Here is an 18,467-nt window from a genome sequence, read left to right on the forward strand (position 1 = left end):
CGGCGCTCGATCAACACGCAGCAGCAGACAAAACTCTAGGTAGGCAAAAACGAAGAGAAGTTCTCGCTTGCAACCAGAACAAGTGCTCGCGCGTACAATAACATTGACATTTTCTTAAAAATGGCCTTGCTCAATTATTGGCACAAAGTTACAGAAAGAGTTTTCAGAGGCATCATTTATATTTACTCAGCTTTGTACTTGTCCCTGTTAGACAGCTCAGAAGAAAAGTGCTTCTTGTGCTCCTAGGATGTTTAACATGCTGATCTCATGTGACAGCTACGTTGCAAGTAATGCTTCTCTCACTAATGAGAAAATACTTTGAAATCCAGGACATCACATTGAGATACCAGCGCTTGGGTTTAGGTGTCAAGTTTAAAAAAAAAAGAAAATTGCAGTTTGGCCTGCATTTTCTGTCCTAGTTAGGGATCTCTTACCCTGAAATTATTGAAATCAGTTTTGAAAGCACATTTTATCGGCCTTGTGCCGAAGAAGGTGAACACTATGAACTGAAGACGATGCACACAGTCAGCAGCAGCTGCATCGTGATCGCTTCATGCAAGATGACGCTGAAGTTACGGTTCAGAGTCCTGCCCGACGTAACTGTTCTAGCCACCTGTTCCAAACAGTAAACCTCATTTTAACTGGTGGAGGTGCTGAGATCAACTGCCAAGCTTCCATCCTGGAATTCCGCACCCACATGCTACGGCCCGGTGCACCCGAAGATGCAACCACGCCCCAACCATGCACGCCCCCTCCATCTGTCATCTATTCTGGGTTACCCAATTGCGCTACGGCAGCGGCTATCAATTTGTCCACTAACTTGGGTATTTATGTTTACTAGATCTAGCCATAGGAGTGTTAGCCAGTGCCACTCAGAGCCATGGTGGGCGGATGTGGAACATCCGCAAGCGTAATTTCAAGCACAGCTAATTAATTATCCCAGGAGCACAGGGAAGGCAATATTCTCCTGTCCCAGGATATACAGTTAAACCTGGATGTAACGAACCTATATGTAACGAATTCCTGGATTTAACGAAGTTTTTGAATTCCCCAACGCTGCCCCCATTGAAGCCCATGTATTTTCGACCTTGATGTAACGAACGCGTTGCGGCGGTTAGCCTTGATGTAACGAACTCCCAAAGCTGATCAGTCATTACTTTTTGCACTTTTAAGGAAAATTCGGCCGAAGAAATGCTCTAGATTATTGAATATTAATATTGTAAGGAGCCAGCAGCAACGCGAACGCCAGGGATTGCCGCGACCGAGCAAAGTTAGCGATGATGATGATGCTGGCGGCAACTAGCGCCGCTCCGTGTCTAACGTAGCAGTCTTTTCAGGCTTTGCTTGTCTAGTGTGACGCCAGGTGGCATTGGTATCGGCAGCTGATTTCTCTTTCAGATTTATTTTGTTTCGTATAGATTTGAGGACAAGCATTCTTATTTAGTGATTTTTATTTGTTTCAACGGCTTAGACGCACTTATGTGTAAGAATTCACTTGAAAAGCAACGCTGATAGCCGGTTTTTTCATTGCCAGGGCGCGGGAAGGGAGAGGGACGATGACGAACGACACTCCATGACGAACGACATGAGTCACTTTCTTTCTTTCTCTACGGATGCGTTGCATTCGCCATTTTGAGTGTTGTCCTGCGTTCTGCACGTGTGCGTGTGTCAACTGTGCCCTGGTACTGGTTTGTCCGACTTGTTTTGGAGGTGCTAGGCCTGCCTGTCGGCGTGTAGTCGTGCGTCTCCGCTTTAACTACGTCGTCGGTTGGTCGTGATGAGTTCTGCTGCCAGAAAACGAAAAGTTCTGTCTTTTGAAGACAAACTCGCAATTTTAAATGCTGTCTCCGCGGGCGAGAAGAAGAAGGACGTTGCCGCCCGTTTCAGCATTCCAGCGAGCACATTATCAACGATTTTGAGTGCGGAACACAGCATCAGAAACGCAGTGGAGTCGGGAACAAGCTCGAAGAAAAAAAGACTGAAGCTGTCCACATACACTGATGTGGACAAGGCAGTGTTCACATGGTTTTTGGACACGAGAGCCAGAAATGTACCCATAAGTGGTGCGATCTTGCAAAGGATTTTGCGTGTATCTTGGGCCATGATGATTTCAAGGCAAGCAACGGGTGGCTGCAGGGATTTAAGAGCCGGCATGGTGTCGTCGGAAGAGTAATCAGCGGTGAATCTGCCTCCGCAGACAGCGATGCTGCTGCTTCGTGGGTGGCTGACGAGCTGCCTGGAATCCTGAGTCGCTTCGAGGCGGCTGATGTCTACAATGCCGACGAGACGGCTCTATTTTATCAGATGCTTCCGGGCCGCACGCTAGCGTTAAAAGGCGATGACTGCCGCGGTGGAAAGCAGAGCAAGCTCCGCATAACGATTCTGCTGTGTGCCAACCTCGACGGCACAGACAAGCGAGTCCCGCTAGTTGTCGGCAAAAGTGCCCGTCCCAGGTGTTTTAAGGGGACGAAGCGTATGCCCGTGAAGTATGTGGCGAATTCCAAAGCTTGGATGACTCGGCCAATATTTTCTGAGTGGTTGAAGGAATTTAACCAGGACGTCAAGCGGCAAGGCCGTCAAGTTTGCCTACTGCTGGACAATTGCTCGGCGCACCACGTCGAGGGCCTGCAGCTGTCGAACATCGAATTGCATTACTTCCCGGCCAACTGCACGTCTCTAATACAGCCCCTGGACAAAGGGGTCATTAACAGTTTTAAATGCTGTTACCGGCGCCGACTAATCCAGAAGATACTTCTCGACATCCGTCTGGAATGGGAGATGAAGATCGACATTTATCAAGCAGTCGAGATGCTTGCTGCCTCCTGGCAAGAGGTCAGGGCAGAAGTTATCGCGAATTGATTTTTAAAGGCCGGAATAGCCAAAAACGCACGGGCTGGTGCCGACGAGGAAGAGGAGGAAGACCTTTCTACTCCGTCCGATGTGGCCGAAGCGTGGAACGAGCTATGCACTAACGGTGGTGTACCCGACGACGTTGAACTGACTGACTTTTTGTTTGCCGACAACGCCGCCGTGGCTACAGAAGAAATGTCTGATGCAGCAGTAGCTGAAAGCGTGCAAAATCCCGATGGCGGTGATGATGGTGCCTGTGAGGCAGATCCGTGTGACGTGCCTTCTGCAAAGGAGGTGATGAACGCAATGGACGTTATGCGCCGTTTCGTCGGCTCGCTCGACGATGAAGGAGCTCTACACGATTTAGCTTCTTTAGAGCGGCGTGTTGTGCCGTCACTTGTGCCGAAGAAGCAAGCGCAAATTACGCAGTTTTTTGGTGTAAAATAAATGCTTGAAGGGTGAGTTCACCTTCGCGGATATATTGAGCTATTTGGTTTCGTTTCTGCATCATTCGTACGAGCCTTCACGCGAAACCTGCATGTAACGAAAACCTGCATGTAACGAAAAATTGCGAGCTTTTGTCAACTTCGTTATATCCAGGTTTAACTGTATATAATCGAAAGTACAAGGCTGAATGAAAATTAACAACACCTCTGAAAAAAGCAATTAAGCAATCTACCTTAGCTTCACGAAGTGATATTTCCACCCCTTTGAATGCCGGGTTCTTTCCCAACTACTCCTCAGCCCTTGCCAGGCTTGTTTCGCGTGTGGGTTCAGCGGAGATTTTCTGCAACGTAGAAGCTGGTGCTTCGTTGTGGCGTTTTTCCCAATTCAGAATTTATCGACAGTTCATAAATCCCTTTGTATGTAAAAGTGCGGGAGAACCTGCCACACCGGCTAGCCGTGGCCGCCCTACCGAGACAGAGCAACAGAGCGCTGAGACATCTGCTCTATACCTGCAGTCAAAATATTTTGCCAAAAAGTATTTTGTGTGTTCAGGTGACTTCTCCCCAGATGGCACGACAGGTGCGCAATGATCTTCTCTTTTTTTTTGCACAAGTTGCTTCTGAAAAGGCTCACAGGGTGCGCTGAAAACACAAGACGAGTATATATACTCGGAAGTGACAGGGTTTGTGTCGGGGTAGATGCCCGAATAGTTACTGAAGGCGTGACAGTGATAGGGTCAAAGCAGGCAGCACAAGAGGAGGCAAAAGCGTGCACGCACGGTTCTTAGAGCAGACATGGTGCATGGCCCAGACCGCCCACAGCTGCACCTCGTACGCAGTGTAACAGCGTAGCAATGGGAAGAACGGGTTGAACGACCTGCAACCATGAGAGAGAGGGAGAGAGAGCCATCGACGTCAGACATTCGCTTCACTGGTACTATCAGGCAACCCACAACAGGCGCAAGCATGTTGTGCGGCCCGTTTGGAGCAGAATGCACACGAGAACACAGTTTATCAGTGCAGCAACCAAGAAAGCTTGCAAACAGAAAATATAGAAACAGTGTAAAAGAGGCGAAAATAGAGTCATGTGAAGAAGATGACAGGACAAATGCTGGTCTTACAAACAGCAACTGGTTTCACATCTCTTTTTATGCTAGCTTTCTATATTCACTAGGACTGGGCGTCAATAAAAAGATATTGACCCAGTTAATTGGAACCATACAACCAATTAATTAACCAATTAGTCACACTTTCAAATTTACACATACAAAAGATTAGAAAAAGATTAAAACTGGCTGTTTACATATGTATAAATGCCACAAGTTTACAGCTGTCTTTGGCCTGCCAGTGACCCTTGGTGCCAGAAGGCATGGCAATCATATTTAACAAGTCCGGCTGCAATGGTGTGAGCCCTCTTAATGCAGTAGCATTAATCAGGAATCTAACTGGAGAGGTTTAAAGCAGTATGCTTCTGGCTACTCCATTCCATTTATTGAAAAAAAAAATTTCTTAGAGAAGTTTATTAGTGTGTCGCCGACCTTTTGTTCAAAACCAACATACTAGCAGCTGCAGTCAGAGATTGTTCTTTCACCTCCTCGAGTGCATGGGCAGCTTTTCTCCTGAGACACCAACAAGCACCATCTTAGTTGGGAACAGTGGGGTTCAATAAGTTTGTTCCCGAGACACCAACAAGCACCATCTTAGTTGGGAACAGTGGGGTTCAATAAGTGTGTTCCCAAGACACCAACAAGCACTATCTTCATTGGGAACAGTGGGGTTCAATAAGTTTGTTCCCGAGACACCAACAAGCACCATCTTAGTTGGGAACAGTGGGGTTCAATAAGTTTGTTCCCGAGACACCAACAAGCACCATCTTAGTTGGGAACAGTGGGGTTCAATAAGTTTGTTCCCGAGACACCAACAAGCACCATCTTAGTTGGGAACAGTGGGGTTCAATAAGTTTGTTCCCAAGACACCAACAAGCACTATCTTCATTGGGAACAGTGGGGTTCAATAATTTTGTTCCCGAGACACCAACAAGCACCATCTTAGTTGGGAACAGTGGGGTTCAATAAGTTTGTTCCCGAGACACCAACAAGCACTATCTTAGTTGGGAACAGTGGGGTTCAATAAGTTTGTTCCCGAGACACCAACAAGCACTATCTCAGTTGGGAACAGCGGGGTTCAATAAGTTTGTTCCCTTGCTCACCATTGTGCAAGTGAAGCAGGGACAATGGGTCCTACACTTGCCTGATTTTGCTCATGTAGCAGCAACCGATTCATTGCGCAAAAAAAAGCTAATTGCGAATAAAGCACTGAATAACTGGAAGGATAACTGACGAATCGCTCAGTCCTAAGTTTTAGCAATGTGGCACAAATAACAGGCCAAGCAACACACCCCACTCAACCTTCCCACCGAGTGGACACCTCTCTTCGAGTTGTTATTGCCAACTTTACCGCTCCCAGTAATAAATATTGCTTGAGCGTACGCCGCTGCTTTGCCTCATTTGCCCGAATTGACCACAGCTGCTTTTTACCTGCAATATGCATTGGGGATGCAATACCGAGCGTGGCTAACAAACGAAGCTCGCTTCAGCTACAGCTTCATGCAGAGTGTATCTCATACCTGATATGTATGAAACAGGGGATAGGCTCAGTCATACTTGACTGAGCATTCATTTTCAAACAGGGGCATTTATTTACACATACAAAAGATTGGAAAATGATTAAAACTGGCTGTTTACATATATATAAATGCCACAAGTTTACAGCTGTCTTTGGCCTGTCAGTGACCCTTGGTGCCAGTGGGCATGGCAGTCATATTTAACAAGTCCGGCTGCAATGGCGTCAGCCCTCTTAATAACAGGAGAGGCAAGATGATGCAGCGCTCAATTGGTGCGAACATAGGACAGGATGCTAGCGCGCCAATTGTTCATGAAGGCATTGGTACACATTCTTCAGGTCAAACAAGTTGGAAATATATTCATCATGTCAACATCATGTCAAAAGATCAGCTTATGAGAAGTGTGGTGAATCCATGGAAAACCAAATAAAGGTCCCTGAACTGTTCAATGCATCCTAAACCTTAACACAGAGTTTATCTTTAAAAAAGCATAATGTATATTGAGTACTACAAAAACTAAGCACAAACTAGTACAGTGAAATCCAGATCATTTGGAATCTCTTAATTTGAATCAACGTAAAATCCGAGCTGCTCCGTTGGTCCCGACAAAGTGCTATGCATTTGAACAGAGAGTAAAATTCCTGCAAATTCAAGTGCCAGAAGCTTCAGAACAGTTATTTCAAACTAAATTTCTCACTCCCGCGGACCACTTTTTGAACAATACCCGAGCCAAAGGCAAAGGTTAGATGCAGCATCATTGGCGCGTGCTGTAAAAATAATGAGGAAAGATGCACGGGAAGCCGAGACCAAACTGGAGCAAGCTGAGCCAAGCACACCCTCCTTTCCCATCCGACTTGAAAGGAGCAGGAAGGCACCCCCAGCACACGCACGATCATGTTAACCACACGCTCACCTGTGCCCTCCCCCCCCCCGTTTCTTTTAGGGCACACTAGATCATGACCCTCTCATGACACTCGATCATGTCATCTCCCACACTGGGCATGTGGGAGGACAGCGCTCATCAAACCGCCGTCCTTCTTGGCTCACCCTTGCATGTTTTCCCTCAGACCCACAGGAAACGGCACATGAGGCCCGATCTTACTGTACCTGGACTTAATACAGGACCTAGGCTTTTACCGGCACTTGCCGAAGCGCACTGATGGAGGAAAGATGGAAGACTTTACCAGTGCGCGCCCAGTGACAGTTTCGCACGTTGTGCCGCACAATTGATCGGGCTCTATTTAAAGGTGCTCATCTTAGCTTGAACACTCCTTTATTGAACTAAATTTCTGGTCCCCCTTGGAGTTCAAATTAACGAGTTTCTAATGCGTTAGTGTCTATCCAAACTCATACGCAATACACACAGAGTGGGACCACAAGCGGATCCTGTAGAGACTCACAGACTTGTGGCAAATAGCAGAATCAAATGTGATTCCGAGTCTCTTGCGCTAGCTCAGACAACCTTCAGGCAACCGAAACCTATCCAGGCACAAGGATAGAACCAAATTTACAGTGAGTCATCTCCTGAGTGAGTTCGACAATCTACAGTCACACAAAAACTACTGTGCAGCGAGTGTAATAATATCTGCACAGTTGAAACCAGAAAGAGCCCACAATGATTGAAGGAACACCAGTGAAAAGACTAGGCTATCCAGACAAATTTGAGTGCTGACCACACGAACATGCATGATCATTGGATAGAAAGATTTATTTATTGATTGATTGATTGATTGATTGATTGATTGATTGATTGATTGATTGATTGATTGATTGATTGATTGATTGATTGATTGATTGATTGATTGATGATTGATTGATTGATCAGATGTTTGGCTTTAACATCCAAATACAACCCTGGGGTTAAAAGAAACGCCATGGTGGAGGGCTCCAGATGAATTGTCATCACGTGGAGCCCTTTAACGTGCACCCAAATCCAGGCACCTGAATGTCCTTGCATTTCATCTCCATTGTAACACAACTGCATGGGGTCAGGAATCAAACCCACACCCCAGTGTTCTCCAGAGGAATTCCATGCCCACTGAATGTCATAACCATGCGGCAGGTCTGCATATTGAGCAACATGTCCGTCATCACAGTAGAAATGTACCGCAGCACTTGCCTTTTCCTGGAATCCTCTTAATTCAATCAGTGCCCTGTAAGCTTAACTGGGTCATAATTAATACTAATCCGTAGGCCTACTGGTGCAGACTGTAAGTCACAATGGTTCTTTGATTTTCTCATGCGCTGAAGGTTCTAACATTTGACCGTCAAGTTTGACCTTGCTGGTGACTGCAGTTTCAGAGAAATCACTCGAGAGAGCTCTAGACCAAATGTCTACAGGAACTGGAAGTATTGTGGTTCAGCAATCACGAGAACGATGACTAGAACATGGATTTGCCTAAAACTTCGTCCTTCCAGCTTCAGACAGGTTTGTGACATTGCAAATTGGTCATTTTTGACAGAATATTGCATTATAAAAGCAACAGTTTGTCGTTACTATGCATATGTGCAGAAGCTTATTGTCTTTATAGGCACTTGAAACTATATGATTAGAAGTTTAGAAATGTGCACCACAGTAAATAACACAAAAACTTCAATACACAGCATACACACACTGCGTACACTGTACGTACAGCATGCAGATCATGCGTGACCTAACTCGTCCAGGACTCCACTTTGGTATCACAAGAACATCTGAAGCCACAAGAATGAGGATTAGAGAAATCCATGTACAGCAGACTTCTGTTAATTCAACTACAGTTAGTTCAATTCCAACCAGAGGTCCCAGCCGGTGTCAATGCACCTTTATGGACCCAAATGTTTCTTATTTCGGTCCTAAAAGCGGCATCTGTCAGACAAATCATTCGAACTTAACAAGTTCCCATGCACGTGCCTGACCCATATCGTGACACCAGTAAGAACTCCTTTAGTGGCAACATCTGTCTCGGCGGAGCTTAGGGGCAGTGACTGAGTAGAACTCATGCTATCTCCCGTCAAAGATGCCTATTTTCAGCTCGTACTAGAAAGGCTTTCAAGCAATAATGGTACTTACCTGATCCTAAAATGCGCCGTTCGTTTTCCAAGGAAATCGAGCCTGACATTGCCAACGCGACAAGATTGCCACCAGACACAAAATCAAAACTGCTGGCACGGCATTCGCGTGCTTTACCACATAACATGGCTGTATCGCAGCGATGTTAAACTGTGAAGTGAAGCTGACTGTAGAAAGGCTAGGAAGCCTTGTAAAGCTCTGTTGAGAAGATTTTAATTCCTGGCCTTCCACTCTTCGAAGTAGAACATGAACTGATCGAACCCAGGTGGAGTTCAATCAAACACTGACTATGGGCGGGGGCCATTGGCTGCTCACCTGTAAGCAACCATTTCAGTGTCCGGACTCTTCCAGCTTTGCACCACTTCACCCTGCAAAGAAATGCATCTAGTTGAATCTTGCTCAAAAGCCACATGCTGACAGAATGAACGAATCAACATCGCATAGAAGGGTTCATTGCAGCTTTTGCACAGAAAAAGGGATTTCAAGGATTTTCAAGGTCTTGACAAAGGAGCTTTAAGCATTAGAGCACTGTGATGATCGACAGCTCGAAAAGAAAACAGTAGTGTCGTGCAAGTATTCAAATTTCCGAATAGCAGCTTCGAATATTGCACTACTCCATATTAGCTTCTAAAAATTTAATATTCAACTCTTCAAAGTGTAACAATTGTTTCCTACATTCAGCTTTGCCACAATACAGTTGCGCTATGCAATGAAGCACATCTTCCCTGCCCGAAGCATACAAAGAGCAGAAAGGGGTAGCTTAACGAGGCCTGGCATGTGTTCCTTATGCACATGTGCCTGTACCATCTACAGTCGCAGTACTAACACCAAGGCGTCTAACAAGTGCAACCGAGACAACTAATCAGAACAAAAGCATTGTTAGGGCACTATCTTCTGTTTACACTTATAATAATAATAATAACTTGAATTTTTTAGTGCAATTTCCCATTTTTGTACTTATTTTGTTTTGTGAACTTGCTCATGTACCACGCTGCTAAGATCTTGTTTAAGATCGCAGTATTTATAAATAAAAAAAACTTCATTTCCATCTACTTGATGGAGGAGGCTGCAAGTAAAAGCTGCTTCAGTAGAGGCAGCTTTTACTTTCTCTAGTCATTCCAATGGTCTCAATTTGTTAATTTGTGACTTATCTTACTTTAGTATACTTCTCATTAACTTCTTACATTCACAAAGGCAGTTGCATCATGCTTTGCTATTCATTAAGCTTGTTTTACATGACATTTAATTAACGAGTTCTTTCTATTGCACCAAATTTTTGGCCTCATGCTTTGATGGAACAAATCATTAATTCCAATATGCAGTAGTTCCTATGCATGCGAGTTTGCAGCCACTTTTCTGCACAACAGCTATTCAATATTAGACTTCAAAATATTCATCCTAAATCACTCTTCCAACTTAAGAATCTACTACGGTCCACACACATTAAAATGGATCCTAGTACAGCATCCTTTCAGATAAAACAACCATTCTTGTAACTTAGTTTGCTCTTCCTATATTATCAATGCCATAAATCCCACTATTATTGACTCAGCTATGACTTACCATCGGGTAGAATGTAAAAACTTTTAGGCTAATTTTGTCTAGTTAGTGTAAATAAACATACTTTGTTGCAGCACGCACAACACGTGCATGAGGCAATGCACTGCATACAATGATATTCTGGTCGCTTACGAAATGAGCAAATTTTTTTTCTTTACCCTTTCAGTGTTGAGTTTTTTCGGAAGTGACACACCCCCAGCGTCAAGTTTTCTTCTCAGATATTACAACAGAAACAAAACAATTTACTTTGGGCGGTGTAGAAATGAAAACATTACACAAAATGTGGCAAATGCTCTCTTGGTGATGTCGTCGCATACCTATCTGACAAAAGGAATGCCAAAAAGAACATGGTGGGACAGAAATGCATAAACGTTACGGGTACGTGCGTCAGTGACACTGACAAGGTTAACAGACGAACGAACTGGTGGAAAGATTCCCAGATCACGTGTCTCACAACGCCTAACAAGAGACTTTTCAGATCAATGACGCATGCAGCTCGTCGTCGCTCACAACTGCCGGCTCAGTGCTGAGCAAGTGCCGAGGGTGCCACCAGGCCTAACTGGCTTAGCTTCGAAACTGTAGCATACGGCGCTTCAAAAACAACTGCTGATCGTTCACAAAATGTATCTTTTTGGCAACGTTTTACTTCTAACCACATCGATTTGCACAAAGAAAGAAGGTAGGGTGCTATTCGTGGCGTCTGGACACGCGTGATGCAGTCGAGCCTTCTGGTGTGCGGTGCAGCAGCCGCCAGACGTGGGCTCTGAGTCGAACTCTCCTCGTACCGCAGCTATGGTTCTTGCTACTTGTTTGACAGTTTCTCTTTCTTTTTTTTTTTTTTTTTTTACTGATCACGGTTTTGTACGAAAAACAGGAGTCAATGTTTATGTCAGCGGCGGCAATGATGCGCTTGGGCCAGGGTGGTCAGCACACCAGGGTGCCAACCGGCCTTGGCCAGCTCCATGCCGTTGTAATGTTTCTTAATCTTGCCATTTTTCAACGACCAGCGTCTGGAAAATAGCGTTCTTCGTTGTAGCAAGATTCCTATGCAAACACATTTATTTATTTATTTATTTATTTATTTATTTTAATTTCAATGTTTTCATCCTTTCTGCAATCAACTTTGGTTTAGACAGCAGTACATGCGAAGCTCCGCCATTTCGCAACATACTGAGGCACAAATTCTGGTTACAACGAACATTTCTCGTTGGATTATTATGGCTCATTGTAACATGAGTCGGCTGTATTTGCACATGCCTAGTCGTGATGAATCTACCTTATCAGACCCACAATTAAAACTGGCTCATGGAAACGAGTATTATAGTAAATTATTTAAGGTCTCTGGTGCCTGCCATTATCTGTTTTGGTATTAACGCAGTTTGTACTTACAGCTGAACCTCGCAATAACGAAACTTGTGGGGAAAGCGAAAAAATTTGTTTCGCGAGAGTTTTGTTGTTGCAAAACGACACAACACAGATGTGGAATTCGTCACAAATTGAAACTTTAGTGTCAAAATACTGCTGGTTTGGTTAGGCGAGCCTTGCTCGAAGCTCAGAACCAAATTGCCGACACCACAAAGTATCCTCTATGCGTCGGTCAGTGATGGTGCCATCATGATGGAGCAGCATATTAGGTCAACCGCTTTCAGGGGTACAATCACTATTGCAAGATTTCATGTAACTCCGCACCGGACGCAGAGCAACAGCATTCCTTCAGCGCATGTGGTCACTCATAGAAGCCGCCGCAACCGTTGCCGAGCACAAAAGTGATTGTATCTCGTATCCCCGTAAAACAACTGTTTGAGAATACGGCCTCATCACGCAAATCCACATCCAATGACGCCGAATCTGTCCACAATGCCTGTTGGATGGTACCGAAGCCTTGAAGCAAGGGCCGAGTTCATGGCCAGATTTTCAGCGTCATTTTCTTTCCGAGTGCATTCACACACCCAGCCACAAATTTCCTTTATAAACGCCCATCTAAAGAACAAAATGCAGTGTCTTATAGCTCTTTCCAAACGGCGCCTGACCACGACCACCTCTCATTTTGAAACTGCAAGCGCAGCAAGGATTTTTTATTCAAGGGCTCTTGGTATATTTTACCTACAGTGGAATACCCGCCATGGTTGCTTAGTGGCTTTTGCATTGCGCTGCTAAGCACAAGGTCGCAGAATCAAATCCCAGCTGCCGTGGCTGTATTTCAACGAGAGCGAAACGCAATAACATCTGTGTACCGTGTAATGGGAGCACAATACGGGACCCGAGGTGGTGGAAATTAATCCGGAGTCACCCACTATGGCATGCCTCGTAGTCAGATTGTGGTTTTGGCACGTAAGACCCGCGAATTTTTACTACCAGCAGGACATGACTGTATTCTGCACAAGAAACCGGAAGCATACACTTCGGAAACTACTGCAGCATGCTGCTATTTTGCGAAGGTCTTGGACATCATGGTCTCGGTATTACAACAGTGTATCAGCCACACAAGAGCCGTAAACTTACGTTATTAATGTCACTCCAGGTGGGAAAATTGCCGCATTCGAATGGTAGAACATCACCACGAACCATTACCGGCAATAGGGAATGCGTAAACGAATCGCCGCCGAACCGTGATCTCCTGATAATGGCACAGCAACTGCCGATCCTTTGCAACATTGCATGGTGGCAGCACGTGGTGCAGTACTCCCACCGACTCGGGTCGCATGAGTACCGACAGTAACGACAGGAACACATGAGCTGCCATTGTTCCCGTAGATGAAGGACACAGATGGTCATTCCAAATTGTTGAAACAAGTGCGATGCACGTGGTGCCACAGGGACAATTGCACAAGAACGAGAGTGCTGCTGTCGTGGCGTCCGATATTGCACGGGCACACGTGCCATTGCACGCCTCGCGTCATGCTGTTTATGCTGTACACCTTCTTTCCCTTGAGGTGTGTGCCTTGAAAGTGAGTGACTTTCTTTCTTCAGAAATCACTCTGGTCACTCGCTTGCTCATCTTGAAAAGCTGTATCATTGTCGCGGTTGGACTAGAGCAAGGCACGCGCTGCCATGCACCCAGTTTGGTCACACTTCCGTGCTTTGGTACTTCGCGTGTGCCCTCATTTTACCTGGATCGGGTTCGAGGCGTTCGTTGAAACTGTACAGCAAATTACAACACATTTGTTATATCTGGAAACAGTTTCAACAGGCAGGGTTAGAAAATCATAAATGCACTGAAATGTGGTAGTTATACCTGATAGATCGTTATATCTGGGATCACTAAAAGTAGATATGACTGTATGCACCAGATTAAAGATGCAAATAGTAAAAAATAAATAAACAAACAAACAAATAAATGGCAAAACATATGTTTCCCTGCCCCCCTTTTTTTCTGAGCAATTGGCCAGCATTTCTAGCGCCGATAAAATTTTGTACAAAAAGGGTACGAAAAGGTGACACCAGAACCATGGCAGTTGAACTGACCTTTGTTCGAACAAAAGAGATGAATCATGTCACTGCTTGTTTATATTCCGTTTTTTAACCACCTGTGTTTTGAAACATTTACACTGCGTCTGCATAACATTTATGACAATGTCATGTTGGCTACAGCAGGTTGGCTTAAAGTGGCGTTTCTCTTCGGGCGAATAAAATATATCGACAGTCTGTTCACAGCATTTGTTTATCTGCATTGCACAGAGTCATCCGTCTATAAATGTTTGCAGAAAACAACATGAACATAGCTTATTTTCAACTTTCCAGCACAAAAAAAAGCAAAAACAAAAACAGTTTTTCTCAGGCCATTTTAAGTTTAGAGAAAGTTTGCACCTTTTGTGAGAACTCCTTTATAACCTGTAGGAAAATGGTCACAACCAAGCCGTACAGTGCAGCCCGACTCACCAGCTCCTTGAGCATATCCTTCAGGCTGACACATTCAACGTTCCAGTGCTCGGGCCCGTCGCTCGCCAGGTGCGCCACGATGCCGGCTGCAAAGTAGCTCACGTCGATTTGGCTCGAGTGCAGCAAGTTCCTGCATTGTTGCGTGATGATGATGATCACCGATACAGTTCATTGGCACAAGAGCAGCTATGACCATAAAGCACCAAAACAAGGGTTATTCGTCGGCTCAATGTAACGATAATAAATAAAAAGACAATCATTGTATTTAACATGGAATGAAAATGCTCGTCTACGGTGCCACGTTAAAATGAAAATAATAGACTATCGATTTTCATAAAAAGGTTGCTAGAGACAAAATGCGGGCCTTACGGTTAGAATTGCTACGATGATTTTATTGCGTGCGCAGTACCTCTTTCGTAACGTGCATCTTTATAAAGCGTAATCATCAATGCAAAATCGTCAGATTTCTTTTCCTTTTTCTTATTTTGATGGCTGGCACAGCTTTGTGTGTTTCTGATTAAACCACTTCTGTGCTTCAAATGGCCAGCTGTTAAAAAGAGCTAATTCCAACTTCCCTATTCAATTGTATGCGAAATGCATAAATGCTCTCATTGTAAACAATTGTTGAAACCATTTGAATGCCATTTCCTGCATTTGAAGAGAAAGGTGAATTTTACAGAGTGAAGGAAGCAGAATTTAAATTTAGGGCCTTATAGTTTACACGAAAGACGTAAAAAATCAGGGGTTATAAAACAGGAAATAAAATTGATGCACAAAATTGACAAATTTCTAACTCTGAACCAAAAAGAGGTATCCCAGTTCTGTAAACTGCTTTTACTAGGTGTAAGCATCTGAAGTATACAAAATTTATTTATGAATATAGAGCTTAAAAGAAATTTTAGGACATTTAAGAGGTGTCATTAAAAGGAGACCAGAACGATCACACAGCACACAAACTAGCGAACAGAATGCCCAGCGGCTAGTGACACTGACTAGTGGCAGCTCTTGGCAATACAACACTTCTCGCCGCATCCCACCACGACTGCCAGTAAGTGAGCTACAGCCAATGAAGTAAACAGGTGCAGTGATGAGTCTACAATCTTTTGAAGCAGTCAGAATAAATGACTTGGAAGAACAATGTGTTTATATGAGGTTGTGTCTTCAACTCGAGAAAACTCCAATCTACATGTGGAAAATGCTCCAACAAGTCTTCGGGGATGAATGTATGTGCCGATCGCAGTGCTTTGAGTGGTACAGTCGTCTAAAAATCTGAAGAACGTCGACTGATGAAGATCCCCCACAGCAGACAACCTTCCAAGTCAATAGACGGGGTTGACATCAAGGCAGTTCCCGATTTGTCATGCGAGAAATTGCTAAAGATGTAGCCATCGATTCCTAATCATGCAAGGCAACTCTGAGAGAAAAGCAGTGCACATCGCATCAACACAAAATTGGTGCTCTATACACTGAAGAGGACCGGAAAGCTGGAGGCAAGGTTATGACTACTTGATCAGTCATAATCTTGTCTCCAGCTTTCAAAAAAATTGCCCATAATTTTAAGAGTGCTGTGTCATCACGAATGTTCAAAAGCTCCCATGAAACATGTTTTGAATACCACAAGTTGACATGAAAACCCAGGATACAACGTCAAGATAACAACCCACAACAAAATATTACCACTTTATCTCTGTTTATGAAAAAAAAGAAAAAAGCAGTTTCTACCACGTCACAGATTAAGGAGACAGTTACTTGGCCCCCGCACATGGACATGCTGCTCTTAGCTTCTGACAGTGGCATCCAAACTACAAGAAAAAATGAATTTTTCTCTTTATTAATGTACCAGTCAGTAATAAGAACTTCAAAAGCAGTCATGTCCCTGAGCTGTCCTCAGGTCTCCATATATAACTATGAAGACAGCTTGGAAAGATAGTCCAGAAATACATGTTTCCTTGTTTGGAAATACATTCCCTTCAAGCAGGCTTTGTTTCAGCCATACTTCAATGCTTACTATTGCACTTTTTACTATGTTCGCACTTTTTGTGAGTGTCTGTAATGCAGCACAAGAACCAAAATATGAGTGTAACAAAGAACTCCTCCCTTGTGAACTCCATTCGCCGCGGCCCTCTAAAAGTTAACACAATCGACTCACGTTAATGTCACTTTCCGCTTAATACAAAAGCACTGAAAAGTCCCGGCGAGAAACTACACATTGCTATGGAAGGAACACTCATTTAGTTCGAAGTCGAAAGAATTCCACTTCACTTAATTTGATGCCCACCAACCCACACCACTCAGGTATGTAGCAGTTTGCTTTACAAGAAATTTAGCAGGCGATGCTACTGCATCCCTAGGTGTGAAGCTCTTTTATATAAATGTATTTTTATCTTTTGGCGGCCGATGCTCGTACTTTTTGTGAAGCAATTTGTTGCCACTTATTTTGTGTCGTGTCACACTGAGCCAGTGTCTAAACACGTCGACACTCCCCGCCTCACGCTGGTGGACTCGCAATTCAAGAGCAAGGAACAAAGACATTACAGTCTACTTCAAGCGATAAAAAAAAAAAAGATTTGAATTTTCGTTCGTTTTGCTGCCATCTGTTAACTTGACTGTTCAGATATTTCGACCAAACCTTGCGGTCCCGTAAGGTTCAAATGAATGGGAGTCGACTGTACCTGTTAAAACAACAGCAACGACTGGTCACTCACCGCAAGATTCGCATGAGGTTGTCCTTCATGAGGTCACTCCGCAAGCTGGGCACCTCGGCGATGTTGTTCTGGGGAAACCAGCAGAGTTCACGCGCTCAACGGTCGGCCACACAATCATCATCGGCTGCCAACACTAAAATATCTCCAACAGAACAGATAAAGCACTCCATTTCCATACATCTGATGCAGCATTTCTGCTTGTCCACCATAGCACATGAAGTTGACACACAGAACACAAACAGCCATCAGTGTCATGTTGAAAGCACCACTGCAACTATGGAGCCAGGTGATCAACGGTTGGACAAGGAATGTCGCTGTAGCCGGCGAGATTCAACACCGACGAGAAACCGTCGGTGTTGGTCAGCGCCCAATAAAATACTACGAAATAACATTTGATCAACGTTTGCTGCTCAGACCCAAGCATACATACAGCAGCTCCGCAGGAACACTAGAGCACCTATAATGTGCATGCACACGATGTTCACACAACATTCATGTTGAATGCTGCTTTTGCTGCAGCCCGAGGCGATTAAGCGTAGCGCTGATTCCACTTTGCTTCATCATTTTTGCAGCAAAACACACTTTGCGTATGTGGAGACTGTGTAACCCTATCCATGAGAGCCATGCATGCATCGTCAGTGGACAGCACAACAACAGCAATGCCGATGGCATGAACATGCATTGCGCATCCATATGACTGCTATCACAATAACATCATGCTCTGAAAAATGAGTCATCAACTGTCTTTGTATTCCTTCGAAATCAGTTTTGCCTTGAACTAGACGCAAATGACAAATAGTGAAGTTGTTGGTCTCCATACGAAAAGCGTAAACTAGTTCTGAGTATCGGCCATTTTAGGATAAAATCATGAATGTTGTTGGCATGATGCTCAAAACAAGCCATCTGACATGACTTACCACAAGACCAAGGACCTTGGTTTCAACGGCACTTTCCCCAAGGAACAGCTGCAAAAAATAAGAAGGGGGGGAGGGGGGTGCACTTAATGCCAGCCTCTTAATTGTCAAACACGTGTACTCACCGTACAGTGTACAGTGATAACGACTGATCCAAGTTTAAAAAGGAATTCTGCGTTTAAAAGAGTACTGACATGTAGAGTAAAGAATCGAGTAAACAGCAGTTACATGAGGCATGGTCCCCACTTAACGCAATCATTATATTAGACCTCGTTGGAGAACAAGAACAAAAGAAACATGTGGTGGTTCCACAAGAAAAAAAGAAGAACTGAGACCTCGTGAAGGTTTGGGAGGTGCTTGAAACAATGCAGGGTAACCGCAAACAACACCAATGTTGAGATTCTAATTCACAAGCTTGAAGTTTACTGTATGCATCCT

At 44.3% G+C, this 18,467-nt stretch overlaps 1 protein-coding gene across 1 annotated transcript in view; it reads right to left on the minus strand.

Moving 5' to 3' along the window:
* The window catches only part of LOC135908938 (protein zyg-11 homolog B-like), a 68,142-nt gene that overhangs the window by 11,695 nt on the left and 37,980 nt on the right, over nucleotides 1-18,467 (minus strand). Inside the window, exons 13-17 of the mRNA XM_065440804.2 lie at nucleotides 18,033-18,080; nucleotides 17,116-17,183; nucleotides 14,411-14,540; nucleotides 9,287-9,339; nucleotides 4,076-4,173 (exon numbers count right to left, since the gene is read on the minus strand). Of these exons, the coding sequence (XP_065296876.1) occupies nucleotides 4,076-4,173; nucleotides 9,287-9,339; nucleotides 14,411-14,540; nucleotides 17,116-17,183; nucleotides 18,033-18,080 (397 nt within the window). The remainder of the gene's footprint in view (nucleotides 1-4,075; nucleotides 4,174-9,286; nucleotides 9,340-14,410; nucleotides 14,541-17,115; nucleotides 17,184-18,032; nucleotides 18,081-18,467) is intronic.

The sequence above is a fragment of the Dermacentor albipictus genome, chromosome 9 (assembly GCF_038994185.2).
Source record: "Dermacentor albipictus isolate Rhodes 1998 colony chromosome 9, USDA_Dalb.pri_finalv2, whole genome shotgun sequence".
Lineage (NCBI taxonomy): Eukaryota > Metazoa > Arthropoda > Arachnida > Ixodida > Ixodidae > Dermacentor > Dermacentor albipictus.